General features: G+C 35.2%; 4 protein-coding genes across 10 annotated transcripts; 2 read left to right on the top strand and 2 right to left on the bottom strand.

Annotated features, from left to right (window-relative positions):
• LOC105156141 lies at positions 1708-7296 on the top strand. 3 transcript variants are annotated; one of them, XR_847347.2, is made up of 7 exons: positions 1708-2369; positions 3537-3635; positions 4740-4917; positions 5303-5400; positions 6589-6650; positions 6751-6952; positions 7033-7296. XR_847347.2 is itself a non-coding variant. In XM_011072195.2 (7 exons), the coding sequence occupies exons 1-6, from the start codon at positions 1911-1913 to the stop codon at positions 6872-6874; spliced, it is 1020 nt and encodes a 339-aa protein (XP_011070497.1). In that variant the 5' UTR covers positions 1708-1910; the 3' UTR covers positions 6875-6898; positions 7033-7296. The 3 variants fall into 3 exon arrangements, 2 of the variants coding, with proteins under 2 accessions (XP_011070497.1, XP_011070496.1); XM_011072195.2 differs by having other exon boundaries at positions 6751-6898; XM_011072194.2 differs by having other exon boundaries at positions 6751-7296.
• On the top strand, positions 8258-13769 carry LOC105156140 (lipoyl synthase, chloroplastic). Its single transcript, XM_011072193.2, has 6 exons — positions 8258-8942; positions 11094-11184; positions 11398-11555; positions 12483-12654; positions 13006-13116; positions 13410-13769. Exons 1-6 carry the CDS (start codon positions 8446-8448, stop codon positions 13494-13496), a joined length of 1116 nt encoding a protein of 371 aa, XP_011070495.1. The 5' UTR covers positions 8258-8445; the 3' UTR covers positions 13497-13769.
• Positions 16978-18413, bottom strand: LOC105156139 (ribosomal L1 domain-containing protein 1). Its single transcript, XM_011072192.2, has one exon. It carries the CDS (start codon positions 18311-18313, stop codon positions 17411-17413), a length of 903 nt encoding a protein of 300 aa, XP_011070494.1. The 5' UTR covers positions 18314-18413; the 3' UTR covers positions 16978-17410.
• On the bottom strand, positions 19215-21465 carry LOC105156138 (protein pxr1). 5 transcript variants are annotated; one of them, XM_011072190.2, is made up of 2 exons: positions 20909-21465; positions 19215-19440 (listed from the first exon to the last, which is right to left on the bottom strand). In XM_011072190.2, exon 1 carries the CDS (start codon positions 21402-21404, stop codon positions 20910-20912), a length of 495 nt encoding a protein of 164 aa, XP_011070492.1. In that variant the 5' UTR covers positions 21405-21465; the 3' UTR covers positions 19215-19440; position 20909. The 5 variants fall into 5 exon arrangements, with proteins under 5 accessions (XP_011070492.1, XP_020547516.1, XP_011070493.1 ...); XM_020691857.1 differs by having other exon boundaries at positions 19215-19429; XM_011072191.2 differs by having other exon boundaries at positions 19215-19357.

Genomic DNA, 22227 nt, shown 5'->3' with positions numbered 1-22227 from the left:
TAATAAATTATCGTAGGGATATTTCTTAGATCGTTAATTTTTTTAAATTTATTTGTAATTTTTTAAACAACAAAAAAATAATTATAACTGTGATAAGTTTTAGAAAATACCCTAGTACACTAGCAACAGCCTAATAAAATATGACAATAGAATAGAACCTACAAAAATATAAAAAAGTCAACAAAGTATACCGAAAATTGGAAACTAGTTATCATGGTACGTCGTCCCTACTTGTATATAATAAATAATGTTTTATATTTTTAAATATATTATGAATCAAAATACATATTATAAACAAACAATTTCATTTAAATTAAAAAAATCAATTTTAGTTACTATCAACACAATAAAAGAGTTGATGTGATGGTGTAAAAATGACATTGAGCCACTTTTGTTTTTTTTAAAAAGTAATTATAATTGTTTTCGAAAAATATATAACTTTGGGCACGATTGTTGTATTTAAAAATTAGTGGGCGGTGTCATTAAATAACGTTTATTAATGTAGATAGCCTTTCTTTTTTATATTAGCATAGATAAAATAAAAAAATCATTTTGAATAACAATCGAGTGATGAAATTTTAAAATGAACAAAGTCCCACCACGACGATGTGTGAAAGTGAGAGGTTGGGTTCTAAAAATCGATAGTGTTCATAATTAAATCGTCTCGTACCTCTCAATCAAATATTATAATTGTTTGGTATTAAACCATAAAACCACACGTTTTATACCCCGTGTTTTGATTAAGCTAAACACTCCGATTTACAAATAGAATTGGTAATACAGGACAACTAACCAAAAACTAAGAGTGATAAATCTAATTTTTTTAAAGAAAATTTACTTTTAATAATAGTTTAACCAATGTATTGATCGGCTAAAAGTAAATAATTACAATAGAACAAGCTAGTTTAGTAAATAATTTTTTTTTTTGTCAAGTAATAAAAATAGTAAACAAATTGCATTAATATGACTCCAACTTATTCATTAAATTTGTACCTCAATTTTAGTATTGATATTAATAAGATCAAATTCGGTATAAACTACTATAAATAATATACATAATTTTACAACGAACAAATTCCACTATCACTGCCGGCGAACTATTTCCCTTCATCTCCTGCCAAACGTCGTTGCCCGCGGTTGCGACACCAGACACGTTCAATCTGGATCTATACAGTTTCATATTTCAAGCTTCGATTTCTAATTTCCGCTTCTTCTTCTTGAAAATCCACCATCGCCGCCGACGAACTCGTTCCCTTCATCCTCCGCCAAATGCCGTCGTCCGCAGCTGCAATATCGGACACGATCAGTCTCTTAAAAATGCAGGGGGTAATTTGCTCTTTATACTAACACTAACAAAGTGGTTATTTTGCACTAAATCTCTTTCATTTGATGAAGTTGGGGCAAGATTGTCAAAAGACAACATAAATATGGCCCCCAACCGCAACATTAGCGTGTGCGCCACAACTTGAACTCGCAGGGGTTCAACTCCTACAATGAATGTTCACAAGGAGGTAATTTGGTATTTTTTATATCATAGGAATATCATGCACATTACCCATATCACAGTGGTGCGCAACATTTTTCCCCTATTATTATTATTCCTTCCCGGCTCTTCACTGACATAGAATATTAAAATGCAATTTTATTAATATAAGATGTCACTAATTTCAGTTGAGTTTGTATTTATAACATTTAAATAAATTAAGGAGAGTAGGAAGGTATTCATATTTGGATTTCGTTATTATATAGAGAAATCTTGTGAGATTGATTTTGGGAATTGTGTTGCGCAAAGAACCCTCTCTCCTTTATCGCCCGGTTCGGAGCTTTCCGCCAGTTTCCAACTGCGACGCCCGCCGCCGCCGTGTTCAGCCGGCCTAATTCCATTTCCATCGGTTTGAAAGCTAACCCTCATGGCCACCTGCACTGGCAGCCTTTATACTTGCTGCTGTACTCGTTATAGTTCCAGAAATGTTGATAATTCTCTCTTCCCCAAATACAGAAGGCGGAGCTCTCAATTTCCGTTGTCCATTTCGTTCTCGTCGTTAACTTATTCGCCTTCTCGGCCGATTTTAGCTAAAGCATTGTCGAGTGGTGATAAAAACAGCAGTATTTCCGGTAAAAAGGAACAAAAGGTGGAAGAGGAGGAAGAGGAAGTGGAGGAGGAGTTGCCATGGATACAGGAGAAGGCTTTGGATTTGGTGGAGTTCACGGGCTCCGTTACACAGGCCATTCCGGGCCCGCGTGTTGGCCAGAGCTCATTGCCTTGGGTTCTGGCTGTCCCCTTGGCTTATCTTGGCATTACCTTCGTCATGGCCTTTGTTAAGACCGTCCGCAAGTTCAGCTCTCCCAGGGAGCAACGCCGCAAACTGGTTCGTCTTCTTATGATTTTTTTAAGTTATTCCTACTCTCAAATTTTTGTGCCGTTTCAGTGTCAAGGATAAATACAGTGCTTTGAATTTTGTAGATATCTCTATTAGGTATCGGTTTTGTTATTTTCTGCTATTTTGGAATGCTATCATGAGGAAATGGAGAATGAGTTGTATTTTTATTCATCCTCAATGGTCCTACTCTTGTTGATGGAAGATGAGGTCATGATGTACGATACCTCCACAAAGGAAATGAATATATAGTGATGACGAGAAATGCTTACTAAAAATGGTTCTTATGTTTGCCAAACAGCTCTATAAGACATGCAGACGAGGAAGTACATGGAGCAAAGCTAAGGCCTTTCACTTTTCTTGTACATTGAGTAGATCAGGAGATCTAAGCTGCTAAAACTATCAAAATAACCTCAAGTCAACGTCTGAACCATGAAACACGGAAGTATAGTAATAACTTGAAATCGAAATAATTCTCCTTTTCTTGAATCTCTAACTTTCCCAAGTTTCGTATGAACTACAGTAAGATTCAGTGCTTTAGAGGGAATATGTGCTCTCCCTTTCTACCTCCCCCTTCCATCCTCCTTCCTCTCAGTGTCTGTAGACCAAATAGAACCTTGCAAGTCCAAACCCGAACTTATCTCTAGTTTTCTTGATTTTATTTCTCAAGTAAATGAAAGGGGCATCTCATGTTTTCCTTGTTTGACGCCACGAATTCTAAGATCCTGTTTTTAAAGTTGTTTAGATGAGAGCCTATTAGTTTTTGGAGACCTTTCTTCATGCAAATCTTGCCAGTGGCAGGATTCTTTGAACAAATGTAGATATCTGCTGAAGTTTGTTGACTTAAACATAAATTGACATGCTATCTTAGTTATGTGCAATAAGATAAGAATGCTGCTCCATTCCTCAGTAGAAGGAATATGTTTTCAAACAAGTAAGCAGTATAGCTGGTTCCATTGACTACTTGCAGCATTCTGCATTCCCCCATGTATGAATTTGGCATTGAAACATGTTTTAACTATCATATTATATAGATAGTTGCTAATTTCTCATGTCGTCTTGTTAATAAGTTATGCTGTTACTGCATGATCTATATTGAAAACTCCATAATACATTTCCATTCCACAATAGTTATGTGACAAAGGTAAACATTTTCAGGTCAATAAAAATGCGATGTTATGCAAATCTATAGACGAGCTGTTTGAGAAAGGAGCAAATGAAGTAGACCAATCAGCTTTAAAGGGGCTGGAGCAAAAGGTGAGTTATTTAGCGGAGATGTCTTACACATTGATCTTGAATGAGTTCCATCAGAGCTCTTAATGTGTCTCTGGCGAAGGTGCAGAAGTCAAACTAAATTTATGTTCTTGATGTCTTTTTTACTTTTCTGATATCAAAACCTGATAGGTTCTTGTTTAATTCAGCTCAGGCATCACCTATGGGTTTCTGGTTTGTAAATATTTCGCTTTACTGGTATAGTTGTTCCAGACCTCTGTCCTGAAAAGTGTTTTCATGTGATACCTCTGCATTGCAGAATCATACTACCTGATACTTGGGGCGCGCCTGGGGGGTGGAGGTGGTTAAAATGATTTGGTGGCAAATCTATGAGTATCTGATGGAATGACTAAAAAATTCTCAACATCTTTGGAGCGGACAAGGGGATTAGAAGCAATTATTACAAATTGTTTGTTCATTTTTCAAGAATCTTATTTTGAAACCAATTTGATATTAAGGCCACCATTATTTGAATATCTTTAAGATTATTAAAATCCTTTATTTAGTTGTGTTGTTGATACTGTAGCTTGCAATGCTCGAGGTGATCAGTCAATTGATCGCTTTAAATATACAAATTAACATGGATGGAGAATTTTGTTCACGCTGCTCTATGGATTTCCACGACAATGAAGATAAGTAGCTGCAGAGAAATCAATTTTGTTTTAGGGAGATCTTTTCAGATTATATAAGACCTGGAAAGCTCCAATTTAATTAAGTTGATATACTGCAAGAGACTGACTGAAAGATGATGGCTTTACACTTGCAGATAGTGTTAATTTATATCTTCTAAAATTGCATTTTGGCCTTTAAAAAGGTGATATATAATTGTTATTTTTATTTCACATACATGCATCTTCCTGCTAGGCTGCAAGGTGGAGGAATATGGGTGTGGTTGAGGATATTACTTTGGCACTGTTATAGGTTAAGCTTGATTGGGGATCATTAATGCCCATGATTCTGTCAGTACAATTCCTGGTTTGTTAAATCAAATTATGTACTGTGCTTCTGCTGTTGACTTCTGTTATGTTTGTCATAAAAACCATAAATTATTGCAAATTACTTGATCTCACCACATTGCTCTATTTCCAGACAGGTTTTGACATGGAGGAGATTTTTCGGAAATACGTTCGCTACGTGTTGAACGAGAAGCCATTTAATCCAGAGTTGGTATCTAACTTAATCCAGTTCAGAAAAAGTTCAATGTTGGATGATTCCCAAGTAGCTGGAATTCTGAATGAGATTTCAAGAAGGATTGTGAAAGAGAAAGGTAGCACAAAACTTCATCAGCTTCTGTAATTTTTGATTAAAATTGTCCTCTGTTGGATTGTTCTAAAGGCCATTCTTGATTCTAAACGATACTCTTGCAGTTTTTTGTTCTGCAATTTAATAGGTTTCTGTGAACTTGCAACTAAGAAATGCGACTGTGTGATTGTCAAGTCAACTTTGAAAATAATACATAAGCGCTAGGTTTTTTGCTGATGTAATCTCTAGTTGGACCCATGAAGGATGTGGAGGGGGATTTGGACAATGATTTTTAGCTGCTTTTTTACACACTTGAAAGACACCAACGAAGCAAGAAAATAAATATATGGCACTAATATGTCAACAAGGCATGTCTTTTTACTAATTCAGAATATGTACGCATTTTACAGGTCCAGTGGTCATGGATATGTCAGGATATTCTGAAAAGGGTTTCAAAAGAAAACTTGCCGTGCAAGCTCTTTTCGGAAAGGTGTATTATCTATCTGAGGTAAGGTTCTGCTCTTTGTGTATGCTATCATTTTCATATCCCTCCTTATTTTGGATGTTACAAGGAATGCCACTATGGCCATTTCAAAATAAGGTTTTCCTTTATGTTTGTTGAATAAACAAAATAAACACATCTAATGCTAGGAATGCCCTTGAATTTATTAGATAGCGATTACTATCTTGAAAAAAGTATTTTCTTTCTTACCTATAGGAAATAGGAAACCCGTATTTGATCCAATCAAATTGGATTTTATCATTTCTGTATCGGCAATTCAATATAGATTGATATATACCCCATATAGATGTTTCTCTTCCTGCCATTTTTCCCATGCAATTTGGGCTACTTGAACGGTCGATTCTTTTTTTTTTCTTAACTTACCCTTTTACGAATGAAAGCCGAGGAATGTCTGATTAGTTATAACTAATTAAATAATTCGAAAGAAATATAGAATTAGAAATATATAGGATAGAAAATATAGAAGTGTAACAAAAAGAATTTCAAATGTCATGTGAATTCAAAATCACAAATAAAAAAGAAAATTTGACTATCTAAAAATAGTTAAGATTGACTATCGAATAGAATAATATTCGAATTTAGATGATAAAGAAATCGAAATTCTATATCGCTATATAAATCGTTATGTTCTATAATAGCTCCCTGAAAACTAATGGCCCACTATTATTACTTGTGTTGAAGTGTCATTAGATGTAAAATAACATACATAGCCTTTAAGACAATCACGGAGAATCCAATTGAATTGCCTCTCTCAGTGCTAATTAAAAAATATCTTAGGCATACAATTATCTACGCCTTTAAAGCTCCTAGTCTCCAGAATATATAATTAGCTTTATGCTCGTTCCTTGAGTGCATAATGAGCAGGTTTTCCCTGGCTGAGCTGAACCTGTTTCAGGGCATATGTGGCACGCTAATAAAAGTTTTAGTTAACTTCAGGCCAGTCTGTTTCAAATGGTAGTAGTTGGGTTAGTTTTACTAATCAATAAAGAACAAAGTCGACTGGACCTCAGTGGATGTGCTCTGATGAAGGCATAGACATTTGAGGCTGGTTCCAACTTGTGACTGCTTCAATGTCTATTTTAGGCAGTTTTGATTTAATTATTTCTTAATGAGTCCTACAAAATTTCAAGTTCCTTAAACGTTTGCTAATCATTCTTCTGTCTGATGGGCCAGCTGCCAGAGTTCTGTTCAAGAGACAGCTCCTTAACTGTTAAAGAGATATTTGGGGTAGCAGAGTAAGTATCTTTTTCCTAAATTTTGACGAACATAATTCTACTCGATCCACATTCTGTACTGGTGATGATCGACACCTTTGTCATTTGAAACCCCTTTCAGTGAAGATGCTGAGAAGCTTAGGCTCCACACTGTTTCAGAAGCCGGGGATATGGATTCACTAGAAAAAATGGTTGATGGTTCAGATGCAACAGACTCGAGTGATGAACCATCAGACACGTCTTGATGCTCCATCCATCCCGTTACAAGGGTAATCTAGTTGATATGAGGAGTACTTGAGAAGCACACACTGAATTTTTGCAATGTCAGTACTTGACCTAGTTGTACGACGAAATTCTTTTTGTCCAACTGAATCGGTTTCATCCTATGAGTTCTTTGCTGCAGGATGATGAGGGATCTAAGCTTGATCTAGTGCTTTTTACATCAAAGTTCCCAAACAAAAACATCTTATGAGCAAAGTCCACTTCAATGATGAGCTGGGGTGATACAATTCATTGACTTAAGTACATGTTTGATGATTCATTTTATAAGCAGAAGCTAGTTAAAGTAGATATATACCGGGTTCATTCTTAGTGTTGCCAAACTTGCCATCATATGTTTTGAGATGAATTATACTTGAGAGTCTTTCAAAATAACAGAATTATATTATCTTCTGTTACCTTTTTATTTTTGGGAAATTTTAGCTAAGTTCTCCCAGAAAATTGCATCATTTACAAACAAATGTATGCCGGGAGTTGGCCGGAAACATTGATGTCGGCAAACCAAAAATTAAGTGGGATTTTTTATTTTATCACTTGACATTTCGCAAATCTTATGAAATGTATGAATCTATAGTTAAAAGAAAAATAAAACATTGTTTCCGGTCCTTGGATGGGAAACTAGTGATCAAAGATGGAAGAAAACAGCTCTCCTTTTTTATTTATTTACTAACTATTGTAACATGTCGTTTTTATGTGCATATAAAAATTAATATTTTATGTTTTAAAATATTTATAAATAAAAAATATAAATGAATAACTCATATTTTAAAAAATAAAAAAAATTAATTTATTTGTTATAAGGGTATAATTGTTATAGATGATTTGTAATTTTTGGAAAATTTTAGCTAAGTTCTAACCTTATTATATCAGCTAATACATTAAGTTATACTACTTATTTTTAACTCTTTGACACAAGATAAAAATATGAGAAAATTGTGATTTAGTATCTTGAAATATCAGTACCATGTTTTGAAAAATAACTTGAAATATATTATGATATGTACTATAAAAACTAAATATTTGTAGTTTTAATTTTGTGTTACAAATCTAAAAAAAATTTAAAATTTTGATTCTGTAATTTATTTAATTTTTACCTCATGATATGAAGGTGTTTGATTTAATGGCCACGTGTGTCTTATCGTTAGATTTCTAACAAAATATAAAAATTATAGATATTTTGTTATTAAAATATTTTTTAAACTGATTTTTAAATTGTGATATCAATATTGTAAGCATAAAAAATTATGGTACTCAAATTTAAAATTTTCTCCAAAAATCATCACAGTTGAGGGGTAAAATGAATGAGTGAGGTAACTGCGAGGACAAAATGGGAAAACCAGGCTCTCACACACACCGTTCTCCCACTAACCATCTGAAGAAGGTCCCAACTGCAGTTGAATAAGGCTACGGAGATTCCAATGGCGGAAGCTGTAACACACACAAATATCTTCACCTCCTCCAAATGAATCATCGCTCCTCACTTCAACACACCCCATTCGTTTCGATTTCGCAGGAGAATCTCTGAAGGAGGAGAAAAATGATCCACCAATGTATTTCCAAGGGCCTGCCTTCTCCATTTCCCGCCTCCAATCCTCCGCACAACCGTACAAGAAAGCTCAAATCGCTGAGTTCTAGTGTTCGCTGTGAATCCCACCTCGAGTTAGAGCCTAAATCGCCGGCCCTCCAGGTTGGCGGGCCTTACCCGGGAGGGTTGGGTCCTCACACGGGGCGGGACCCGAATGTGAAGAAGCCCGGATGGTTGAGGCAGAAGGCGCCGCAGGGGGACAAGTACGAGGAGGTGAAGGAATCTCTGTCCAGGCTCAAACTCAACACCGTCTGTGAGGAAGCTCAGTGCCCCAACATCGGGGAGTGCTGGAATGGCGGCGGTGACGGCATTGCCACCGCTACCATCATGGTGCTCGGCGACACTTGCACGAGGGGATGCCGGTTTTGTGCCGTGAAGACTAGTAGGAACCCACCTCCTCCTGATCCCATGGAGCCTTACAACACTGCGGAGGCTATTGCGAGCTGGGGGTACTAATGCTTCTTGACTTTATATTTTTCTTTTACTATCTAAAGGGTACTAGGTGCTTTTATTTCCATCACTTTTATTGTGTTTTTGTGTTGCTTTGTTTATTAATTTTGTGAGGAGAAGTGGTACATTATAGAACATGAATGCGGATTAGCCACAGGAAAAGTGAGAATATCCTAGGAGAGCTGGTTATGGGTTGTGTTTGTCTTCATGGATTTGAAGCCAAGAGTTTCAAATCCATTGCGCTTGTCGGTGTAATTTCAGTTTATAATGAAGTCCAAATTCTTGAGCTCGCAAAATCCTAATTCATCCATCCAAATGTAGCCTATAGGAAACTCTATTCAGCATAATGAGGTCCATGGGGTGTTATAAGAAACCCTCTTCAGCATAATGTGGTTCATGAGTAGGAGATGCTAACAATAAAACCATATCACATTGGTAGTGAGAAAAAAGTTTAACCAATAACATTTATTCAGGGAGCTCGTAACACCTCTTTTGGCATTATTTGTGGGAGATTTTTTGTATAGTAACTAACCATGTCTCTGGAGTCAAAGAGCTTGAACCATATTTTTATAGCTGAATAGTAGGATTAGAAATTTTTTTGGGGAATGATTCACTTAACTCTATTTTATTGGAAAGAATGGGCTCTATAAGGGATGTGTATTAACAATAAAGAAAAGGGAACTATTGTCCTTATGGAGTACAGACTCCCAAGAGGAAAAAAGGGAGGTGGAGACCGGAGAGGCGTTATTAAGGGGTTTGGCAGATTCTGGAATAATTATCAAATTCTCATGGCGATAACACTACCGTTGTATAGCAAGTCTTTACCTTCTCATGGTTGGTTTTCTGAATTATAGTATGATGCAACTTTGAATTAGTGGAAGCTGAGTGATTTAGTGCCGTTAGTAACTTAGACTCCCCAAACTTAACTACCTAGTCTGTGTTTAAAGGTTTTAAACAACAAAGCTAACCCCTTAGTTCAATGGAAAATACTTATGCATGACAAATGCTAAAAAAGAGCATAATACCTTTAACTTGACACAAAAGAATTATATTCTTAGCCTCACAAAATTCTTTACAGATTCTATCCTGTTAAACTACAAAACTTTGCCTTGTTTAACACTCGCTCTCCATAATAAGAAGGGAATATAATGTCTGTGTCCCCTCAAACTGAAAACAGTATCTATTTGACTGTGAAATATGAGTCCCATAAAAGATCTAAATATCAATTATTTTATTAAGTAGGATATTGTACAATTTCATGTCAGAACTTTTCCTTAATTTTTGGTGCATGGTTTATGACGCTACTCTTCCAAAAGATTTTGAACTTTGCTATTTTGAAATCTACCCCTTGAAATACTGTGATAGAGGCTTGAAAGCTCTATTTCTTTTATTCCCAGGCCTTTAATGCCTGTTGTGATATAGAGGATTTGATTTTCAAATTAAACAGGTATAGAACAGATTCACTATTTCTCACTTTCTGCATAGAGATGTACAAAAATTTGGACCTCAGGGGCTTTATCCTTGAGATATTTTTAACTATTCATTGCATCTACTACCATTTTTATTATGAACGCGCCTTGTGCCGTGGTGCGTGCCATTTACAACTATGGATAACCCACATTTTTCTAGTGTTAGGCATAAATATTTCATTTGTTGCCATAATTTCTTCACATCATATCATATTCCGAATGTTTTCTTGTTGCAAAATAGGACAAACTATGTTAAAGAAGTTAAAGAAATGAGGAGCATAAGGAGAAAATAAATACTAATGCTCTGCATATGATAAAACCATTGAAGCTAGCAAGCTGCTACAAGATATTTTTCACATTAAGTACGAGCAGACAACTCCAGTTCGGATGTTCTCTTGCCATACGAGTGGGTAGCTTTTTCTTTGGTTTAATTTTCAAGTGCTTGCTCATTCCCCCAGTCTAGTCTTTTGTGGAGAGTGAAAAACCAATTTTACCAGTTTATCTGATAATGCATAAAACTCAAATTGCTAAAGTTATCAAGTATTGAAATGCATTAATTCCTTTCGTGAATACAAAAGTATCTCCAGTATATGTTTTATGTCTACTCGATGACATTATCTTAAAGGGACATTGTATGCTGGTTATAGTGGACTCATTATTGCGTTGGTTTTAATTTTTCAGTGTGGATTATATTGTTCTAACCAGTGTTGACCGAGATGATCTACCTGATGGTGGAAGTGGCCATTTTGCCGAAACAGTCAAAGCCATGAAGGTGCTTTCTATGTTTTCTGGAACTTGATTTCTTTTGATCCAAGTGAGATAGCTACATGCTTCATTGATGCATGTACATATTTGTATTTATTATAATACTCTTTGCGAATTCTTGTCCATACTAATGTCATATGAACACAAAATGCCAACGTATTCATGTCTTCTAAGATGACTACAGTAAGCACATCTAACTTGCAATATACTTTTTTGGCAGAGACTCAAGCCTGATATCATGGTTGAGTGTTTAACATCTGATTTCCGAGGTGACTTAAAGGCTGTGTCCACTCTTGTTCACTCGGGATTAGATGTTTTTGCTCACAATATTGAAACTGTGAAACGACTGCAGCGAATTGTTAGAGATCCTAGGGCTGGGTAAGTGACTTCTAGTTGGTTCCACATGCATGTCAATTCCCAAAGAATTATCTTATGTTGTTTACTTCATTAGGAAAAGTTCAATCTTCTAAAATGATACTGAATGTTTCTAAATCTTTGGTTTCCTACTCAGCTCTACTTCCGAGTAGAAAATCTTTGTTGCCTATATATTGTACACTAATGAAATATCATATTTCAGTTGTATTTACCATAATGAGGGTTGTAGATTCTTCTCCTTGCATGCATTTTCCTAACTCTCATGAGAATGAACTGCTCCATGTTGTTCCTTCTCTCCTCTTCTGTCTCTCATTTTCCTCTCGGACGTTGATACTTCCTTTCTATATGTTTTATTGCGCATAGCTTTCCTACTACATTGCTTTTCATGTAGTGTAACTTTTAAAACATTCTTTTTGTGAAAAGGATTACTGTTCTTGGGTGTTCATTGGGACCCAAAACAGCCTCTAATAAATCTATTTGCTTTCTTTTTATGAAAAATGGTCTCTAATCCAATATCCAGGTGATGTGGCATGTAATAAATTTACATGCCATGCCTAAATGCATTGCAGCAGCGGCTTTATAAAGAATTTTTAAAACAATCCTTCATTGAGCCCAATTCTGGCATGTTTTACCTGAAGTGCCTTAAATTTGGAGATTGACCACCTATTCCACATTGTACTCAATTGCGAAACCCATGGAAGGGGGTTTTGTAGAGTGTTTTTGGAAATAATCTTATCATGCTTCAACAAAATTCTGGGCATTATATCTGAAAGTACTTTAAATTTGGACATTGACTACCTGACCAGTAAGCAGTAGAAAGATTAATAAGATAAAAGTGAGTTAGATTGCTTTACATTTTTGGTCTGAAGTCTAAAGGCCTTTAAACACTTTTGTAATGCTATGATGCTATGTTTTGGTTGCATATTACAGGTATGAGCAAAGTTTATCTGTGCTGAAGCATGCAAAGCTCAGCAAGGAAGGAATGATAACAAAGTCATCTATTATGTTGGGACTTGGTGAAACTGATGATGAGTTGAAGGAAGCCATGGCTGATTTAAGGGCCATTGATGTTGACATTTTGACACTGGGACAGTATTTACAGGTATGCTAATATGAATTACTTCTCTGTGATACACTTTTGGGAGAGGGGAAGTTAGTGTAAGATCTGTATTTTATGCAGGAAGAGTCCCAATCTCTCTGCCCTTTATGATATTCCCATTTCTTTTATCCATTTGTTACTGCTTTCATTATGTGTTGCCCTTGCAATTCTAGTTTCTATTTGATCATGAATTTTAATCCCAAAATGGGGTTCATGCCTTTTTTCCTGTTATTTGATAAATGCTTCGTTAGCTGAGGATTCCCCATAGTTATTGATCACACAACTTGAAGTTTTGTAATCTGAAGTCTATGGATGGAGCACTGAATTCAAATTGCTATCGTCCATTACTTGCAGCCCACTCCATTGCACCTTACCGTCAAGGACTACGTTACCCCTGAAAAATTTGCCTTCTGGAAAGAATATGGCGAGTCAATTGGTTTCCGCTATGTTGCTAGTGGACCCTTGGTAAGCTTTTCTACCTAATTGCCTTCGATTATTAACATGTACAGTTATAATTTTCAGTGAACAAGCAAACAGGCATTCTGTAGCATTGAGCACACATAACAACCTTAGTTTATCTATCCTTTTTGTTTCTGTAAGAGCTTCATACTGTTACGTGACCTTGTTGGATATTATTTAGCAGTTGGAATCATTACATCCAACTCATAGTTATTTCTTTGTAAATCTCTGGAATTAGTCATTTAACAACTTTAGATCATGGTATGAGCAGTTTAGGTAACATTTTGGTTTCTCTCCAGGTTCGATCTTCGTACAGAGCTGGGGAACTGTTTGTCAAGACTATGGTGAAAGAGAAAGCTAAGAATGCATCACGGATTTCTGCATGATTTTCTGCACGATGCAACGATAGTCTTTGCTATAGTCGCAGTTCGATTACGACAACCTCTCATAATCAACCCACAAATTTTACAAGTATCACTGTAGATTATGTCTGTATTTTCATTGAATTCATTCCATTCCATCAACGATTGGGAAGCAGTATAGGATGCCAAGAATATTGTCCCTCAACAAATTTATTAGGTTTAAGAATTGAACTCAAAGGTTGTGTTTGGACCAATAAATTTGAAATTTAAGGCTTTCAAAATTTATTAGGGAAATTACATTGACATTTCGTATGTTAGAACTAATTAGGCATACACTTTATGATACTACATGTCATAAGTAGACTCCCTGTTCGTTTGCAAAATTTACGAAAACATCATTTGAATTACATTAAACTAACACCCTCAGGGGTGTTTTTATAATTTTACAAAGTATCAGGATTGGCTTTATAATTAAACTTAAATTTTGAGCGTGTCCATATAATCTACTCCATTTATAATAAAGGTTAATTACATTTAGATTTTTTTAAAAAATATAAAATTATACTTTTAAAAAAAATATATATATATTTGAAATTATACTTATATGCCCTTTAAAAATTATTCGTTTACATTTGACTTTTTTTCGTTAGAGTTTAGAGGCAAATGTTGACGTTAACAAAAGGAATCACACAAATTTTAGTGTTCTCCATCATTACATTCTCACATATATTTTTATATTTATAAAGAGATAAATATAATATATATATATATATGTATAATTATACATAACGAGAGATGCTAACATCATTATATTTTTTCTTATAAGTACAAAATTATTATATGAGAATATAAACGAGGGATAAAATTAAAATTTGATGTAATTCGTTTTGCTAACGGCATAATTTTTCGTCCAAATCATAACAAAGAGTATCATGTGTAAACAATGAATTTTTTTAGGAGTATAAATGTAATTTTAAAAATTTTTGGGGGGAAAAAATTTGTATTTTTAGAAGAGGTTTAAGTATAATTAACCCTTTATCATAATATAAATTTATTGAATTTGTTTGGATTCTCGAATTCTCTTATTTTGAGTAAATTTTTATGGCATTATGATATATTTTTAAATTTATTTAATATGAGGGGAATTGAATTTACTCTTTTTTTATCTTAGATCCAAACATAGCATTAAAAGAAAAGAATAAAAGATTCTATACGTAGGTGTTGTACCCATAAGGTACAAGAAAGAAAACGTTATTCCACATTGCTAAAAGCGTTATGGTGACAACATAAAGCATGCTATTAATGGGAAAGTGGGAATATGGAAGTGATGTTTGGTAAGTTCATCCAAAATTGATTAATATTTATCAGAATTATTTTTTGTAATTACAAACTATAAAAAGATAAAAAGGGAGTACTATATTTTAATAGGGGGTGCACCAAATGGTAGTAGATAATTGATCATGGTGTATTAAAACTTGGCAACAACAATATTTAATTTAAATTATAATTGAAACTATACTCCCAACACCCCCCTCCAAAAAAAAAAAAGAAAAAAAATGTAATAAAATTGATAATTCCACTCAATAATTCTTTAATATAAATAAGGGTAAATCACAACGAGTTCTTTTAAGATTTGACATAATCACGAATACTTCTCATGTGTATGGAATTTAAAAAAAATTACTATAACCCCTGATGTTAGATGAAAGTATGTAATTACTAGACGGATGTTTAGAATTGTTCACTTTGCCCACTTACTCCATACAAAAATTTCAATGTTTTTTTTTAAAATTAAAAATTATAATTTATATTCCATAAAAAACAATTCAAAGAATTCAACACAAGAAAAATGGATGAAAATCTCCTAAATGCACGAAACTTATAAAGGGTTGCGGAAAGAAGAAGGAGAATGTGGAAAGTAGTAATGGTAAAGAAGCGGAGGCGTTGGCCATGAATTCGCATACAAGCCATCCGCGGAGGTCCGTCTCACCGCAAGATCAAGAAGAGTCCTCGATACATCTACTTTTACCTGCCAGAACTACTGCTTGGGATGCTTAAGTTTTTGGTGTGATTCAACTGCATTTTAATCTTACTACGGCTATTTTTCTATAATTTTGAGAAAGATGAAGGCTCGGTTCCAGCCCCAGCCCCAGTCAAAGTTTGTCCAATAGCATTTTATTTTATTCATTTCTCAACCATGATGCTTAACATCAATGGACAAGAAGAATATTGGTGTATGATTTTGTTCACTCTCAATGCAAACTTACCATTCACATAGAAGACATCACAACCAGGACGGTGAATTATGCTAGCGACTGGCCTGACAGGTTGCTAACAGGATCGAAATGAACAAAAACGACTATCGAGTATTTTGCATATAAGAGGAAGCTCCACAGCAGACGACTCCTCAAAATATTTGACAGCACTACACAGTAACAAGAAAGCAACATTCACCAGTATGTATAGCTTCTCATAAAGAGTGGGTGGAATCTATAGTTCAACATTAATAAATAAGAAAACTTTGGCTTCAAAGATTTAAGTGAAAGGCAAGTACAAGCTACCATCACCTCTGCATCATTAGACTTCACATAAAGCAGATAAGTTAGGTTTATACATAATTTTGTTGCAGCTAATTGAGCAGTTGATGTCACATAATAGATATCACAAACAAATGGATGATATGATCTTAGTACAAGATCCATAAGGGCCTTTTCCCATTCTATTTTTGTGTTATGGATAAAATAATACTTCGATGTATTTCATTATACACAATGCACATATAAAATTTAACACTTGTTACATCACAACCTCAGAGATACAACAAATTTTAGATGGCGTAATCATTGCTAGAAATTCTGTGCAAATAATATTCGATGGAAAGAAAAGACTAACTAACACAGATGTTATCCAGGAAAATAGTTTGTGTGGCAGAATCCAAAGATCCAATAAGATAAATTTAGGAATTCAGAATTGAGGGTCTTGAATTTTGAATGTGGTTAAGTTTTCAAACATCAGGATTCATACTACTGGGAAGGATATGCTTTACACTAACCAGGACAATGAATTCTTGAGAAAATTCAAATTCTCGAGAATTTGCGATTCAGGAGAGTTTCAGATCCCATCAAATGATATATTTTACATGATCTTGATAATGATTTTGATATTTTGGCAGCCTAATCCATAAATATGAGGTTTCAGAGTTAATTTCTTAAGGAATCTATAGCCTGTATTTATTATATTGTAATACAGCCAGTATAACCTGAAGTTGAATGCTAAAGCTAATTTCTGAAGTACTAAGTCAACAGTCTCAATGCATCCGAGCAGCACGACTAGACTCACCTAACCATTACTCCCCCTCTATCTAATTTGACTAGTTTCTTGGAACTTATACTCAGTAAACCTTCGATAGGCAATTGAAAATCTAATGCAGACATAGATAAGCTTGTCAAGATTCAAAGAAGTGAGCTTGAGTATTCCTCTACTGATAGATGGATCCACTGCCATATTCATACAAGAAAGACGATCACTCATCATCTAACAAGAAACTCACATCAAATCCAATGAGGACGAATATATTTATAACACAAACCACAAAAACAGAAATATCAAATTTAAAATCTCATTTAGAATTACTAGAATGATGAACAAGAGCACTCGTGAAAGCCAGCCAGCATATGAAGACGCTTGAGCATCTAAACTGGTTGAAGTCATTAACAGAAAGATAATTGAATCATTACAGATTCATGATCATGAATACCAAAATTGGGAACCTGAAGAACTTCAAGCTCACATGATGCTAGTTTGAAGTTGACGTCGTCCGAAAGTCCCATGGGATCCACCCAATCCTCGACTACTCTATGCAAAGAATTGCATAAATGCAACTGAATGGGATAATGCACTACTTTTTCCACCAATTATCGTTCCTAATTCTCATCCTGTCATTTCTTTCTACCAGAACCTTCTACTAATTCAGCTCTTTTCCTCTTCATTCCCACCAAGCCAGAACCACCATCACCCACTTTACCTACTTTATTATCATCCGGCTGCAATGTTTGCTGATACTCGTAAATAGGCAGTGCCAAAGAGTCGGAAAACTTCAAATGAAAGCATCTTATCCCACCCCATTTCTTCGGAACAATCTCCAGCACCCCATCAATAGCCTCAAATACATTCTCAACAATCTCTTCGGTCTCCGTTAAAGCCCACCTTCCAACTTTCAACGCACTGCAAGTCCCACCACTCAAACACAACAAACTCGACTTGCAGGCCTTTTCAATCTCATCCTTCCAGTTACTGCCATCGGCCCTCAACTCCACGGGCACCGGAATCTTTTTCTTCTTATTGTAAAAAACCTTCCCCAAGACCTTAGGAAGCAAAGGGACCACACTCTTAACCGCAAAAAACACATCGAATGAATCGTAAAGCTTCTTCTTCGAATCGAAAGACTTATAATCCGACTTGAGTTTGGAGACCTTCAAAACCTGCTTTATAAAGCGAATCCCTTTTGCCTTGATTATCTTGTGGGCAGCTTCCGATGTGATTTTCTTGCCATCAACAATGAGACAACAGTTCAAGCTAGAATAATCTTGGGAGAGAAGAGAGTGACGAAGGAGGATTTGGTGAGGAGTACGAGTAAGCTCCTGTGTTGGGACCTTTTTAAGGGTTACGGAGAGGTATATGAAATCATCACCGTCATCTTCCTCTTCTACTTCTTCTTGGGCAAACTCATGGTCGGATTGTGAGTATAACTTCTTCTGCTTCTTCTTCTTCCATTTGAGAAGCGCATTCACTGCTTTCCGAACTACGTCCTCCTTGATTCTATCTCTACGGGAAACTACCATGGCCGATCACCAAGTGCCCGGCGGCGGCGGTGGTGTGGGGGTCTTCGAGACAGGAACAGCTGCGTTTGGGATTAGTCCGGAAACTGGGGGTTCTTGTGGGGTAAGAAGGGAATTTTGCCCTCGAAGACACCAATCAAAACTTTGGAATATTTCCAAAAACCTATATAATATTTCTTTAATTTCAAAATGGTCCCTAAGATTTTAAAACCAGCCATTTTGATCCCTCCAATGCCATTTTCCACTTTAGACTCTACACCTAAACTTGCATTCCAAATGATTTGTTTTTATTACAAGTAATAAAATTTCAGTGATATGCTCAAATATAAATTCTTAAATCATTAATAAATATAATTGAAAATTAAAGTTCTAATCAAAATTTTAAAAATAAATTAAAAGCTCCTCAGTTTGTCTAAAGAGGTTATCTACTTTTTTATTTTCAAAACATATCAAATATCTCACGTTATTTTATAAATTTTCGAATATCTCTCCATAATTTAAACATTATTAAAATTAATCTGCAACTTGAAACATCGATATAATAGTTATCAGTAAGTCGCTGAAAACTTTAACCAATTTAAATTTTAGCCAATCAAATCATACCGTGCAGTCAATTAAACTTTGCATGGGTAATCATATTAAGACCTCACAAGTAAAAGGTTACAACTCTATCCAGTAAATATAGGTGTTTATCTATTTTCATAATACTTTATTATTTATTTATTTCATTTAAATGTAATTTCTTTTCAAAATTGTTAATATTTGACATTTGCATATATTGAACTGCGTATCGAACCGTTTTCATATAATGCAATTTAGCTTAAAAACAAGCCACTCGCATCTAAGTGGAAAATCATATGATCTTGCAGCTCTAGAGTTCATACAAATCCTGGAAAACGAGCCACTCGCATCTAACTAGAAAATTCATGCAACACCAGGAGGAAGATATAGCCGAAAGTAGTTCATTCTCAAGACCAGCAACTCTTCAAATAAAACACAATACACTGGTTTCAGTTGCATTCTCGCGACAGCCGAAACTACCCCATGCTGGAGAAAAGTGTTGTAATGTCCTGTCAGAGTTCCTCATTGGCAGGCATGAAGTTCGCACCCACTGTAGTTCTAGATGTACTCTTTTACATTCAGATAGGCAGAAGTTATATACATAGGTAGTTCAGTATTATCATGCTATTTCATGAACACAGACGCATAAAGCAAAGAAATCCTTAGTTGAGGCACACGAGTTTGACCAAATCCAGATTATGTATACAGTTCCAATATAGAGACAAGATTGCTTCCATATGGCCAAACTGGTTGCCATTCATATGCAACAAGAACATTCGGTAGCACCCACAATGACTTTGTAATGGGAAAAAGAAAATCTCACATTGATTATCCTGGACCAATAACTTCTACAAGAACAAAACACCATAAGATGTTCATGCATATGTCTATGAACTCATTCCTCTAAGTCATAGTGAAACGTCCTGACAGAGAAGTGTAACATTACGCAATGCCTCTTAACACCGGGCCTTAATGTAGAGAGAAACTGAATGACGACAAAGGCCAGAATGAAAAAGTAGATGTAGGTGAAGCTTTCCGAAAATCAACTCTGTGAAGATGTGGTTTGAAGCCACTATCCAAGAATAATGAGTAAAATGCCTATAACAGAAACAGACATGCTTCTCTTCTTGTCATAAGCAATTTCTCCTAAGCAGTGCAACAACAAAACACATGTAAGTAAAAACATCAGCCAAGATCAAGTAAATGCATGATTCTGCATGCTGAATGAAGGTTTCTTGTATATCATTTTGCTTATTAAAGGTTAAAACTCAACTAACCATATCGGCAAGGAATTTTATTGAATAAGCTGGTGCTACACTATAAAATGTTTGAGCATGGTGTGAATTGTGAAAAACATGTGAACAAAAAAGTTCCCAAATTATACCCAAGGTAACTAGGTTGGCAGAGATTCAAAGCTTCAAGATACGACCACCATAAGTGGCCCAAAATGTTCGGTGAGGAGAAAATTTTCCAGTAACAATCTCAATATTTCTCTTACATTATGCACCCGATCAAATCACCATGGCTCGGGGAATGAGAATGGACAAACAGATGAAGCACAGAGGAAATCTCCAGAGCAGCATTTCAAGTCATTAAACAAGTAGAATTTATGACAAAGTGGATCAATTTGTTAAGGATTTAAAGCTCAAACAAAGAAGTTAAATTTGTGGCTCAAAGCATAAGCCCTTGATCAAAATGATAAACAAAATCAATCCTGGTAGTGAATATTAATCACCTCCTCTTTCATTGTAGATTTTAGCACATTATCATCAGTCATAGTCATGCAGTATTCATCATCATCGCCGATGACCATCATTCCTTTTCGATTTAGTCAAATGCAACAGTCCAATCATCAAGAACTACAGATAATAGAACAAACAAACAATAAGGGCAACTAATGTCCAAAGAGAAAAAAACTACAATCGCCAAAAACAATCGAGTAGATGACAATCAATCAGCAGCTAAAAACGCGATATTTGCTAGAACCCAATTTCCTACAATCAACAAGAATTATACCAAATCAATTTACCAACCAACCTTAAGAATCAGGACCTTCGTGTCTTCTACTCTTCTTACTGCTCTTCTTACTGTTGCTCTTCCCCTCCAAATCAACGCCATCACTCTCCCTTTTCTTCTTCTTCTTTTTCTCCTTCATCTGTTCCTCCGCCCCACTCTTCGAAACTCTTACCTCATCCTCAAAAGGATTTTCCTCAGCAACTCCAGTCTCAGTCTTTCTCTCCCTTTTCCCTCTACGTTTTCCATCTTGCGCCTCTTTTCCATATGGGTTTTTCTCCAGACCATCTGTTTGCTCGTTTTGGACCCTTTTGCGATCCGGACTGTTCTCGAGGTCACCAGTCTTGCGCTTGCTGTGGAACTGAACTAAGTGATTGAAGGCCTCGGCAGTGCGCTGCAAGTACAAGGAGACGGCGGAGGAGGAGCCGTTGTCAACACCGGCGAAGCGGGAGACGAGCTTTGCTGCACGAGCGAGTGAGACGGGCTTCGTCGAGAGTACTTGGCCGGATATCTTCCTCATCTCTTTGGTGTTGGCGGAGAGGGAAAGCCTTAGGGTCCGTTTTCAGTTTCACCTTATATATATATATAACTTTTTTACTTCTCATATTATAATCTTTAATATTTATTCTTATTCTCAATCATATCTATTCTTATACGATATGATAATTTCTTTAAATTTTTCTTCAGTAATATTTTATCCATATATATTTAAAATTAATAAATTGTAACACATCAAGTTTGTTGAGATAGCAAATTTTAAAAAAATATTGAATGAAATTATGATTATTTATTATAATTTTCTTTTGGTGGTGGAAGTGGTAGTTAGGGTTGTAAATTAGGTGAATCGAGTCAGATGCATTGTTGTTTGAGTTCGTTTGAATTACAATTGAACTTAAAATTTTGTATTTTAGCTTGATTTGATTAATAATCAAAACGAGCTCGAACTTGAATAGTTCACTCATTTTATTCATATTTTATCATTTTTTGATAATTGAATCGAATTTGAAACTTTGTTAAATGAAAAATTAAGCTCAAATTTGATTTATAAAATTAACAGATCGAATTTAGACAATATTTTATCAATTAATTTCGAATCAAATGTGATTAGTTAGATTATTGAAGTTTTTTGGGCACATTATATTTACAAAGGAAGATGCCCATTTTGATGACTTACCAAACATCACTCGTTAATCGCACTTTCCCGTCAATAGCATGCTTTATGTTGTGACCATAACGCTTTTAGCAAAATGAGAATTAACATCCTGTCTTGTACTTTATTACCCTTTACTGCTAAAAAGATTCAATTAGCTTTCATATTAAATAAATTTAAAATATATCACAAT

The sequence above is a fragment of the Sesamum indicum genome, linkage group LG2 (genome assembly GCF_000512975.1).
Source record: "Sesamum indicum cultivar Zhongzhi No. 13 linkage group LG2, S_indicum_v1.0, whole genome shotgun sequence".
Lineage (NCBI taxonomy): Eukaryota > Viridiplantae > Streptophyta > Magnoliopsida > Lamiales > Pedaliaceae > Sesamum > Sesamum indicum.
Note: the sequence above shows the minus strand (reverse complement) of the source record. Positions and strands in the feature narration are given on the sequence as shown.

Excerpts from the sequence above, each read along its gene's own strand:
- LOC105156141 (XM_011072195.2), top strand. The coding sequence starts at position 1,911 with ATGGCCACCTGCACTGGCAGCCTTTATACTTGCTGCTGTACTCGTTAT. Across the intron at positions 3,636-4,739 it reads TAAAGGGGCTGGAGCAAAAG|ACAGGTTTTGACATGGAGGA; the intron begins GTGAGTTATTTA and ends CTCTATTTCCAG. Across the intron at positions 4,918-5,302 it reads AAGGATTGTGAAAGAGAAAG|GTCCAGTGGTCATGGATATG; the intron begins GTAGCACAAAAC and ends CGCATTTTACAG.
- LOC105156138 (XM_011072190.2), bottom strand. The coding sequence starts at position 21,404 with ATGAGGAAGATATCCGGCCAAGTACTCTCGACGAAGCCCGTCTCACTC.
- LOC105156139 (XM_011072192.2), bottom strand. The coding sequence starts at position 18,313 with ATGGTAGTTTCCCGTAGAGATAGAATCAAGGAGGACGTAGTTCGGAAA.
- LOC105156140 (XM_011072193.2), top strand. The coding sequence starts at position 8,446 with ATGATCCACCAATGTATTTCCAAGGGCCTGCCTTCTCCATTTCCCGCC. Across the intron at positions 11,556-12,482 it reads GTTAGAGATCCTAGGGCTGG|GTATGAGCAAAGTTTATCTG; the intron begins GTAAGTGACTTC and ends TGCATATTACAG. Across the intron at positions 13,117-13,409 it reads ATGTTGCTAGTGGACCCTTG|GTTCGATCTTCGTACAGAGC; the intron begins GTAAGCTTTTCT and ends GTTTCTCTCCAG.